Raw genomic sequence first — 12,495 nt, 5'->3', positions numbered from 1 at the left:
ACATTTTCCCCATTTTTACATTAATTACATTCGTTCCAACCATTTTTTTTTTTTCTTAATAAAGTTTAGTACTTTAACACTTTGCTTTAAGTTCGATGCCACGCGGGCGCAAGCAGATTGGCGCACGCGTGTGCAAGTTTCACTGTACTTTTCACGCACGCAAGAAAATGAAATGCGCGCAAAAAATACCCTTGTGCGTATAGCGCGTGCAAATACATTCGCATCACACAGGACTAAAGGGGATTTTGTATTAAAAGGTACGCGACTGACGGGTGGTAAAATAACAACGTGAACTGTGAGACGCCTCACCAGTCGCACCGGCGTGGGGGTCAGGCCAGGGTTTCCGTCTCTCTGTTCCATTATTGAAAAAACTGAAATAAAACGGGGAAAAAATGTTTTTTTTCCTATTTATTTCAATGGGATTTCAAGAACATGAAAACCAGACAGACAGGCGACCGTTTGCGTGCATTCCGTTTTTTGGAGGGGGGGGGGGGAATAACTCTGCATCTGCACTATTTTTCCATCCAAAAAAATGAAAACCTGACAGAATAGAAGCCTTTCTATTTTTTGAAACCCCATTAGAATCAACGGGGGAAAAAAACAACAATTTTTCCCCATTTTATTTCAGTTTCTTTCCTCCAAAAACGGAGCAGAGAGACGGAAACCCTGAGCCGACCCCAACGCCGGTGAGAGAGCCACCCTATACCACTAAAGGTCCTATTTCATACTTAAATGTGCCAACGTGCCCACAGACCATTAGTGGCCATACATGCCATAAGGCGTGCCCTCTCTTTTGGTATATGTCTTGCCAGGATACGCTGGCATCCCCCAGACACGGCTGCCCGGGGAGCCGAGGCCAGAAGACAGAAGGGGAGGGGGGGATGGAGAAAGCATTCATTTTAATTATTTGTACTAATTATATTTAGTCATTTCTAGGGAGATGATTACTTCACTTCTCCTACTGTGAGGACTGCTGGTACTGGGAGGGGGACTGTGAGGACTGCTGGTACTGGGAGGGGGACTGTGAGGACTGCTGGTACTGGGAGGGGGACTGTGAGGACTGCTCCTACTGTGAGGGGGACTGTGAGGACTGCTCCTACTGTGAGGGGGACTGTGAGGACTGCTCCAACTGTGAGGGGGACTGTGAGGACTGCTGGTACTGGGAGGGGGACTGTGAGGACTGCTCCTACTGTGAGGGGGACTGTGAGGACTGCTGGTACTGGGAGGGGGACTGTGAGGACTGCTGGTACTGGGAGGGGAACTGTGAGGACTGCTCCTACTGTGAGGGGGACTGTGAGGACTGCTCCTACTGTGAGGACTGCTCCTACTGTGAGGGGGACTGTGAGGACTGCTCCTACTGTGAGGGGGACTGTGAGGACTGCTCCAACTGTGAGGGGAACTGTGAGGACTGCTGGTACTGGGAGGGGGACTGTGAGGACTGCTCCTACTGTGAGGGGGACTGTGAGGACTGCTCATACTGTGAGGGGGACTGTGAGGACTGCTGGTACTGGGAGGGGGACTGTGAGGACTGCTGGTACTGGGAGGGGGACTGTGAGGACTGCTCCTACTGTGAGGGGGACTGTGAGGACTGCTCATACTGTGAGGGGGACTGTGAGGACTGCTGGTACTGGGAGGGGGACTGTGAGGACTGCTGGTACTGGGAGGGGGACTGTGAGGACTGCTGGTACTGGGAGGGGGACTGTGAGGACTGCTGGTACTGGGAGGGGGACTGTGAGGACTGCTGGTACTGGGAGGGGGACTGTGAGGACTGCTGGTACTGTGAGGGGGACTGTGAGGACTGCTCCAACTGTGAGGGGGACTGTGAGGACTGCTGGTACTGGGAGGGGGACTGTGAGGACTGCTGGTACTGGGAGGGGGACTGTGAGGACTGCTGGTACTGGGAGGGGGACTGTGAGGACTGCTGGTACTGGGAGGGGGACTGTGAGGACTGCTCCTACTGTGAGGACTGCTCCTACTGTGAGGGGGACTGTGAGGACTGCTCCTACTGTGAGGGGGACTGTGAGGACTGCTCCAACTGTGAGGGGGACTGTGAGGACTGCTCCAACTGTGAGGGGGACTGTGAGGACTGCTGGTACTGGGAGGGGGACTGTGAGGACTGCTGGTACTGGGAGGGGGACTGTGAGGACTGCTCCTACTGTGAGGGGGACTGTGAGGACTGCTCCTACTGTGAGGACTGCTCCTACTGTGAGGGGGACTGTGAGGACTGCTCCAACTGTGAGGGGGACTGTGAGGACTGCTGGTACTGGGAGGGGGACTGTGAGGACTGCTGGTACTGGGAGGGGGACTGTGAGGACTGCTGGTACTGGGAGGGGGACTGTGAGGACTGCTCCTACTGTGAGGGGGACTGTGAGGACTGCTGGTACTGTGAGGGGGACTGTGAGGACTGCTCCAACTGTGAGGGGGACTGTGAGGACTGCTGGTACTGGGAGGGGGACTGTGAGGACTGCTGGTACTGGGAGGGGGACTGTGAGGACTGCTGGTACTGGGAGGGGGACTGTGAGGACTGCTGGTACTGGGAGGGGGACTGTGAGGACTGCTCCTACTGTGAGGACTGCTCCTACTGTGAGGGGGACTGTGAGGACTGCTCCTACTGTGAGGGGGACTGTGAGGACTGCTCCAACTGTGAGGGGGACTGTGAGGACTGCTCCAACTGTGAGGGGGACTGTGAGGACTGCTGGTACTGGGAGGGGGACTGTGAGGACTGCTGGTACTGGGAGGGGGACTGTGAGGACTGCTCCTACTGTGAGGGGGACTGTGAGGACTGCTCCTACTGTGAGGACTGCTCCTACTGTGAGGGGGACTGTGAGGACTGCTCCAACTGTGAGGGGGACTGTGAGGACTGCTGGTACTGGGAGGGGGACTGTGAGGACTGCTGGTACTGGGAGGGGGACTGTGAGGACTGCTGGTACTGGGAGGGGGACTGTGAGGACTGCTCCTACTGTGAGGGGGACTGTGAGGACTGCTGGTACTGTGAGGGGGACTGCTGACTATCCTGACCTCTACACTGTGTGGGGGACTGTGAGGACTGCTCCTACTGTGAGGACTGCTCCTACTGTGAGGGGGACTGTGAGGACTGCTCCTACTGTGAGGGGGACTGTGAGGACTGCTCCTACTGTGAGGGGGACTGTGAGGACTGCTGGTACTGTGAGGGGGACTGTGAGGACTGCTCCTACTGTAAGGACTGCTCATACTGTGAGGGGACTGCTGACCACCGTGACCTCTACACTGTGAGGGGGACTGCTGCCCTCCATACTGGGGTGATACTACTGACAGGCCGACATGGCCGGCCGTCCTCTCTGCGGTCTCCTCACCTGGCTCCAGGGGGGTAGACAGTCTCTTCTTCAGCCGCCGCCACGTCTTGGACGCCCGGTCCCGGAGCTGTGCGCCAGACATCCTGCGTCTCTCCTGCGTTAGCGCAGCCATCATCCCGCGACTCATCTCCTCATAACAACCCCGAAAATCCAAGGAGGAGTCCGCGGGAGGCGCCGAGCCCGACAGCCGCCGCCATCAGGAGCTGCATGGAAAGTGTGAGGTAGCCGGAGTGTGATGTGTGAGGTGTGAGGCGTCTGACTGCACGGGGCTGTCTGCAGCCGGGAGCCTCTCCTCACAGCAGCGTCACATACAGCCAGGGCTGTTACATCTCCTCACGGACGGGGCAGGCAGGTGGTGAGGAGGGGGAGGCAGAGGGACCTGTGGTCTCACCTGCAGCCCCCCACATGCAGGACCTGAGGGGGCAGCAGCCGGATCTCACACTTAAAACACTCATCCTACAGGGGTTGAAAGCCCCAAGAAACAATATACCTAATATCTGAAACATTGAGACTTGTCAGTAGTGACCCCAAGAATAAGTGTCCCCCTTAGTGGTCCCAGTCATAATAGTGACCTTGTTACTGGTCCCAGCAGTAATAGTGACCGCTATACTGGTCCCAGTATTAATAGTGACTGCTATACTGGTCCCAGTAGTAATAGTGACTGCTATACTGGTCCCAGTAGTAATAGTGACTGCTATACTGGTCCCAGTAGTAATAGTGACCGCTATACTGGTCCCAGTATTAATAGTGACTGCTATACTGGTCCCAGTAGTCATAGAGACTTTGTTACTGTTCCCAGCAGTAATAGTGACCCCTATACTGGTCCCAGTAGTAAGTGACTGCTATACGGGTCCGAGTAGTAATAGTGACCCCTATACTGGTCCCAGTAGTAAGTGACTGCTATACGGGTCCGAGTAGTAATAGTGACCCCTATACTGGTCCCAGTAGTAAGTGACTGCTATACGGGTCCGAGTAGTAAGAGTGACCGCTTTACTGGTCCCAGTAGTAATAGTGACCCCTATACTGGTCCCAGTAGTAAGAGTGACCGCTATACGGGTCCCAGTAGTAAGAGTGACCGCTTTACTGGTCCCAATAGTAACAGTGACCCCTATACTGGTCCCAGTAGTTATAGCGACTTTGTTACTGTTCCCAGCAGTAATAGTGACCCCTATACTGGTCCCAGTAGTAAGAGTGACTGCTATACAGGTCCCAGTAGTAAGAGTGACTGCTATACGGGTCCGAGTAGTAATAGTGACCGCTATACTGGTCCCAGTAGTAATAGTGACCCCTATACTGGTCCCAGTAGTAATAGTGACCCCTATACTGGTCCCAGTAGTAATAGTGACCCCTATACTGGTCCCAGTAGTAATAGTGACCCCTATACTGGTCCCAGCAGTAATAGTGACCCCTATACTGGTCCCAGTAGTAAGAATGACCACTATACAGGTCCCAGTAGTAAGAGTGACTGCTATACAGGTCCCAGTAGTAATAGTGACCCCTATACTGGTCCCAGTAGTAATAGTAACCTTGTTACTGTTCCCAGCAGTAATAGTGATCCCTATACTTGTCCCAGTAGTAAGAGTGACCGCTATACGGGTCCGAGTAGTAATAGTGACCGCTATACTGGTCCCAGCAGTAATAGTGATCCCTATACTGGTCCCAGTAGTAAGAGTGACCCTTATATTGGTCCCAGTAGTAATATTGACCTTGTTACTGGTCCCAGCAGTAATAGTGACCCCTATACTGGTCCCGGTATTAAGAGTGACCGCTACACTGGTCCCAGTAGTAATAATGACATTGGTACTGGTGCCAGTAGTAAAAGTGACCCCTATACTGGTCCCAGTAGTAAGAGTGACTGCTATAGTGGTCCCAGTAGTAATAGTGAGCGCTATACTGGTCCCAGTAGTAAGAGTGACCGCTATACTGGTCCCAGCAGTAATAGTGACCACTATACTGGTCCCAGCAGTAATAGTGACCCCTATACTGGTCCCAGTAGTAAGAGTGGCTGCTATACTGGTCCCAGTAGTAATAGTGACCCCTATACTGGTCCCAGTAGTAATAGGGACCTTGTTACTGGTCCCAGCAGTAATATTGACCCCTATACTGATCCAAGTAGTAAGAGTGACCGCTATACTGGTCCCAGTAGTAAGAGTGACCGCTATACTGGTCCCAGTAGTAAGAGTGACCGCTATACTGGTCCCAGTAGTAATAGGGACCTTGTTACTGGTCTCAGCAGTAATAGTGACCCCTATACTGGTCCCAGTAGTAAGAGTGACCGCTATACTGGTCCCAGTAGTAATAATGACATCTGTACTGGTCCCAGTAGTAATAGTGACCCCTATACTGGTTCCAGTAGTAATAATGACATCTGTACTGGTCCCAGTAGTAATAGTGACCCCTATACTACTCCTAGTAGTAATAGTGAGCCTTATACTGGTCCCAGTAGTAATAGCGACCCCTATACTGGTCCCAGTAGTAAGAGTAACCCCTATACTGGTCCCAATAGTAATAGTGACCTCGTTAGTGGTCCCAGTAGTAACAGTGACTCCTATACTGGTCCCAGGACTAATAGTGACTCCTATACTGGTCCCAGTACTAATAGTGACACCTATAGTAGTCCCAGTTGTAAGTGACCCCTGTAGTAGCCCAAGTAGTAATAGTGATCCCATTAATGGCCCCAATAGTAATACTGACTGCAGTAGTAGCCCAACTAGTAATAGTGACCTCCATTAGCGGCCCCAGTAGTAATAGTGACCGCAGTAGTAGCCCAAGTAGTATTAGTGACCCCTGTTAGAGGCCCCAGAAGTAATAGTGGCTACAGTCATAATAGTGGCTACAGTATTAATATCTTCCTTCTTAGTGGACCTACAGCCAGGCAGCAACCTGACAACATCAAACATATAACTCACTCCATCCGCAGTTCCAGTCCGGGCCCCCCCACCGCTGTAATCACTGTATAACCCCCTGGCATTAACAACTTAAAGGGGTTGTACCAGAATATCATGTTCTATCACGGGTAATATTACTCTGCCATCTGGTCCCTGGACAGATTTTGCTAAGTCTTCTAAAGACTTGTTGGTTGCAATTTCTACTGAGCGCATGGAGCTTGATGGTTGCTATTGCAAAACGGAAAACATTTTTTTCTAAAATCGCGGAATGCTTTAAAATGGAATAATAGTATCAGTGGTAGCAACACTGAGGCGAGTGATTGGTCAGCGCCATTGTGTACTTAGACGGAACATGATCAGCTGTCAAGATGTAAACGGGGACTGCCCGGAGCGGGTGTGCCACTCGGGTACCCTGCAGTACCATGGAAAGTGAATGGAGCGTAGCACTCAGTCTCCTCCTCATTGTGGAAGGTGAAGTAGATGGGGGACTCAGGACCCCTTTAGATCAGTGGTGGTTCCAGCAATGAGACACCGACTGATCAGCAAGTTATCCCCAATCTATGGACTATGATGGTGAAACCGCTTTAGGAAAGATTTACAGCTTTTTCAGGAAAATCCACCAACACCCCCCACAAATTGGTGGTAGTCCCATATACAGCGCTGTAAGGGCTTATTCACACGGCCCTTTTTAACAGAGATGTGAAGCGTTTTTGGTTTAAAATCACATCCCTTCTGTGAAATTGCGATCCTCGCGCACGTGTTTCACACGCATGACCAGATCGCAAGTGTTCCCCATTGACTTCCATGGGAAACATTGCATTGCACTCGCATGCAAATCGCATAGAATGCGAAAAGAATGAAATGAGGCTTTCCAACGGAACGCCCAAAAATGCAACATGATGGGTTTTTTACTTAGTTTTTTCTCACGGCATCGCTCATGTGAATAAATCTATTCAGAAGAATGGATTCCATATTTGCGAGAATTTTGTTCGCATCGCATAAAACTTGCACAAGAATATCGCTCGTGTGAATAAGCCCTAATTGTGAAAATAATATATATTTCTGTTCTCTATATATGACATAGTCACATGACAGACAGCGGGAGGGCTTCTTCGCATGGATATATTTTATTGCATTTTGTGCAGCAAAATCCCATAGAAGTCTATGGGAGGGACACAAATACGCAAGGGGAGGGATGTGAGACCACGCAAAACACGGGGAAAAGAACACGTATGGAGCTCATTAGTCTTAAATAGCCACAAATGGGTGTGAAGTGGCCCTGCGTGCTTAAAAAGTACAGCAAGCTGCACTGACTCGCATGCAAATCTACCTCTTTAAATTTTTGCGCAATATGTTGCGGCGAGCGTTTTAGCGCATAGCCTCATGTGAAGCCGCCCTGATAGTGAATATTCTGCAGGTGAGTGCAGCAGTTAGATACAAGGATCCGTCCGCAGGTGACACATGTGACCCTTCATCGCACGCCGCTGTCTTCCCGCTTCTCCCCGCCGCACTTTCACTTCCTCTCTCTATCTACAGTATCTAAGAATGTCCCCAAGCACTCCGAGCAGACGTCATGTGACCCAGCCATCAGGATGTCCCCAGCTGTCACTTCTCTTCTGCATTTGGCTTCTGCTCCTCCCCAGAATCCCCCTCTTCTCAGCCATACAGGGTTGTCAAAAATAAATGGAGGGGGGGGGAGGAGAAGCCTGTAGAACCAATCCCCCAGGAGGCAACAGCTGTGAAGGTCAATCCGTGACAGTGAGCAAATAAAACACTTGTAAAATAGTACAAATAAAGCAAACTTTCCATTCTGTCACTACTGGCGGTTTTACTCTTCTACCGGCGTAAACTCTGGAGGGTACGGGCATGCCGTGTGAACGCCAGCTCTGCCCTTGGCACCGTTATATACATGTATCGTCTTACAACAAGTGTGTACATGCAGGCAGTGGGCAAGTCTGGTCAATGTCAGTGAATGGTCTCATAACATGGTCCAAACTGGCACCATCTGGTCCCGTAAGCACTGGCATTTAAAATGCCTAGGCTGTATGCCAGGATAATGCCTATTATGCAGGGAGCTGGAGGCTTGCTTATGGCTTCCAGTTTTGGGAGTCTGCACAAGACTTTCCGTTCTCTCTGATCTCGCATCTAGGAGATCAATGCCACAGCTAATGCCTACTTCAGTACAATGACATATCCTCACTGCATACCTACGGAGGGCTGGGAAGCTGGCTGACAACTGGAGATGAGCGAGCACCAAGATGCTCGGGTCCTCATTATTCGAGTCGAGCTTTTCGTAAAATTCGAGAGTTCTATTCGACTAACGAACCCCATTGACTTTAATGGGAGACTCGAGCATTTTTCTATGTGACCCGCCAGTTACCGAGCTTTTTTTTCCCTCTCCCTCTCACCCTCTCCCCCTCTTCCCCTCTCTCACTCCCTCCCTCCCTCTCTCTCCCTCTCTCTCCTCCCTCCCTCCCTCTCCTCCCCTCTCTCCCCCTCTCCCTCTCCTCCCTCCCTCCCTCTCCCCCCTCTAACTAGCGTTGATGTGCGCAGCGTCACAGCGGGGAGGGTCCAAAACTGGGGTGCGGTCGAACACGGGCGTAATGCTCTCTCGAGTAGCGAGCACTATCGAGTATGCTAATACTCCAACGAGCATCAAGCTCGGCAGAGTACGTTCGCTCAACTCTACTGACAACCATTCTGAATGCTGCAATGGTGGGCATTGGAGTGGATATATGGAACTAGCAACAACTTGACAGAAGAGGGAAAACTTTTATAAACTCCTGGTTTCCTGAATTTTGAGGGACATCCACTAGAAATATTTACACGTAGAGCGGTCACAGTTGTGAATGAAAAAATGTTAAAAAAATCGACTCTCTGGTCCTTAGGGCAAAATTTTTCCCGGGACTGGAGGATGGGGGTAGTAATACTTCTGGTCACCCTCCATTTGTGATGTTCTGTTGCGGATTTGCTGGTTCCCATCTGAGACCCCACTTTGGTCTTCCAAGAGGGCTATGCTCTCCTCTCACGACCTGGCACACCCTGTGCATCTGTAGTCTAAGGGTCCTGTTAGACCAGCCGATTTTCGTTTAAACGCGACGTCACCACTAACGTGTTCGCTCTCGTGCAGCCTGCTTAGACATGCAAATGCATCATTGGCTCGTTCAAACGAGAATCGTTCAGTCTTCCACATTTGCTGTATTAACGATCGCTGTTTAAACCGAAAAAGATAAGCGAACGAGCCAGCGATTGCTTTTATGCCTGTGTAAAATGAACAACTACCGGAAAGCAAACGCTTCTCCTTCGTCGTTCAGTCGTTGCCTTGTGCTTTAACCGAACGATTATTGTTCACTTTCCCTCGTTTGCATGATTTTTTTGAACGATCCGTCTGTCTAAAATCACCTTAAGGTCTCATTCAGATGGCTGTCAAAATCGCACAGAAGCTGCATGTTGCAGAAAAAAAGTGCTGCTGCTCCGGGAAGAGAGAAAGATGAAAGAAAGCTCCTCGGGGCTTCCCTTCATTACTGGGGACTACCTTCATCCCAGCGGGGATGGAGGGATTCCGCTGCAGGTGAGAAGGAAGGATTACCCCCATTGCAAGGATATCCCTCCAGATTCCTTGCAGGGAAAACCCTCTCTCCCCGCTGAGATAACGATGAAGGGGGTTCCCCCAGGGCTTCCCTTCATCGCTCTCTGTCTGCAGTGAAGGGAAACCCTGCAAAGAAGGGGGTTCCCCCAGGGCTTCCCTTCATCGCTCTCTCCCTCTACATTGAAGAGAAGCCCCGCGGAGAAGAAGGAGATTCACACGCCTTCTTGCAGACACGTTGTGCAGCACATTTATTGTAGACGACACAGTAACATCTTCCTCTCCACGTTATTTTCTCAGGGGGTCTACAGTATTTGTCTACATGGAGGAACAGCTGCTCTTTTAACCCCTTGAGGACCAGGGGCTTTTGGTCCTAAATGGACCAGACACTTTTTAAAGACCATGCCCATGTGGTGGTTTTACTGCCCTTTTCTTCAGCCACCAAAATTATTTTTGCTGGGATTTTTTTTCTGTGACATATAGGGCTATTTTTTGTATATCTTTTTTTATTTTCCCCCCGTTTTTTTGTTTTATTAAAAAAAAAGCTGTTTTTTATAAAATTAGTATATTTCTGGCGACGGTTTCGGTTGGTGGTGGGTCATTTTCTTTTTTATATATATAGATGCTTGTATTGTAATTATGTGTGTGTGAAATTTTGCAATAATTAAAAAGAACCTTTTTGGCAGAAATCAGTGGATTTTTCAGCCACTTTCTTTGAACTTCTAAGCATTGGGCTCTGTTTTTATAGACCGCCCTACATAAATGAACGTTACTGGTTTATTAGTGTCACATTTGCCAATGTTTCACTGCAACCTCAGCACAGCACCAGCGCTCTAAGGGCTTTCTCTACTGCTCCATACCTTCATTTCCCCATTTTTTTATTTGGGGCATCCCTATTTCTGCTGCTCTCCATGTACCGTGGATTGTCTGTGGGTCTGAAGGATTGTATGGTCAGGTGCCCGGGGGGAATCCCTGTTATCATTAGCAGGTGACCCCGCTGAGCTTTAGGGAAGTCTCATTGCTTTTTATCTTCTAAGAATAATGACTATTTTATTTACATATACACCAATATATTGGCGCTGTCCTGTTCATATTGTTATTTTATTCTGTCATTTTTTTCGTACTTGTTTTTGTAGCCCTTTTTTTATTTTTATGTCCTCCATAACATCATCTAAGACCTCTGAGGGTCATTCACATTGTCTTTTTTTTTTATTTCACACTTTTCTGCCTCCTTCACATGACCAAATACATTTACGTGTTCGCTCGTATGCAGCGCATTTTTGAATGAATTATAATTTATCCCGATCTTTATTTGCGTATTTCATTTCATTCACACTGGGCGCTGCGGCGTGTATGTTAAAAAATACGCCTTTTCCCAGCGTTGTATGCAAGGTAACTCCGTCCCTCTCCTTTTTTTCCACCTTCCATAGAAGTCTATGGGTGCTTGCTGCGTATAACATCAAAAGATAGGGCAAGACCTATCTTTTCACACGACCGAAAAAGGTCACACATGTCCTATTTTTTTCAGGCGCCCTTTTTTTACGCAGACAAAAATCAATCATCTGAATGAATACATTGGAATCCAAAGCTAATTGCTTCTGCTCTGTGCCCTGTGTTTTGGCACTGACAGCGGGCGCCCAAACAGCTGATCGGCCAGGGTCCCCGGTAGCAGACCACAGACGATCAACTATTGATGATCTATCCTGTGCATAAGCCATCAGTATAAATAGCCTGGTAAACCTCCCTAGGCCTCGCTCGTTCGAACGTCATTTTAGCGCCCTAATAGCCACGCTGAAAAATCACAGACATCAGAGCGCTAAATCATGGGAATGAAGAATATCCACGACGAAGCCGCGGATATTCTTCACGATCTTAACATGGCTGTCTGCGGCATCTTGCAGTGCACTGATGCCGCAGTCCTGAGATGAAGGTGGCCCCCGCAGAGATGTTAAACTTCCTCCCCCTCCCTTTGCCGGCCGGCTCACATAGACTCCTATAGGAGACTATGGAGCCTCCATCAAAAGGTAGAACAAGAAGTCTCTGAGTCAAAAAATAGTTTATCTGAAAGAACCCTTAGGAAACCATAGGTTCTTTTAGATGTACTTTTTTTTTTACCTAGTCTGCGTCAAAATGACACCCCTGTGAAAGAGGCCTTAGGGCGCATTCACATATCGCAGATTTGCTGCAGATTTTGTCGCAAATTTTGGTGCAGATATGCAGTAGATTTCACACTTTCAACTGAACTCAGATTGGAGGGATGAAATCTACTGCAGATCTGCAATAAAATCTGCAACAAAATCTACAGCAAATCAGCTAGTTGTGAAGATGGCGTACAGCCATACATGATGGCTGGGTTTTCTCATACTTTGGGTGCAAAAGTGAATATAACATGTAACGCGGTATATGGTACGTAAGACTCTCCTAATGTACATCCGAATCGCCTGGAGGAAGACTGCATGAATAAGGACTCATACACACCCTTATGACAGGTCAGCTTTGTATAGGGCTGCCATAGAGGTTGTGAGACGGTGACCGGCAAGGTGCTGGAGGGCAGGTATGTGTCGCCTAGGATGCTCTCCTATGAGGCTTTGGGGAGCACTTGGGCAGATACGTGCCACCGAGCAACCTGGGCTCGGTGGAGGAAGCCGGCAGTATAGTGTTAGTAGCATTAAGCTACTAACACGTTGTA

The 12,495-nt window shown here is 49.4% G+C and overlaps 1 protein-coding gene across 2 annotated transcripts in view; it reads right to left on the bottom strand.

The window, feature by feature from the left end:
* STARD8 (StAR related lipid transfer domain containing 8) overlaps positions 1 to 12,495 on the bottom strand; it is a 131,165-nt gene that overhangs the window by 101,981 nt on the left and 16,689 nt on the right. The window contains exon 1 of one of the 2 annotated variants that reach the window (XM_066580983.1): positions 3,333 to 3,586. The exons of the other annotated variant lie outside the window; for it this stretch is intronic. Coding sequence (XP_066437080.1) covers positions 3,333 to 3,459 — 127 coding nt within the window. The 5' untranslated portion in view covers positions 3,460 to 3,586. Of the gene's footprint in view, positions 1 to 3,332; positions 3,587 to 12,495 lie in introns of those variants that run through there. 2 annotated transcript variants of the gene reach the window in all.

This window comes from Eleutherodactylus coqui, chromosome 10, assembly GCF_035609145.1.
Source record: "Eleutherodactylus coqui strain aEleCoq1 chromosome 10, aEleCoq1.hap1, whole genome shotgun sequence".
NCBI classification, from domain to species: Eukaryota; Metazoa; Chordata; class Amphibia; order Anura; family Eleutherodactylidae; genus Eleutherodactylus; species Eleutherodactylus coqui.
Note: the sequence above shows the minus strand (reverse complement) of the source record. Positions and strands in the feature narration are given on the sequence as shown.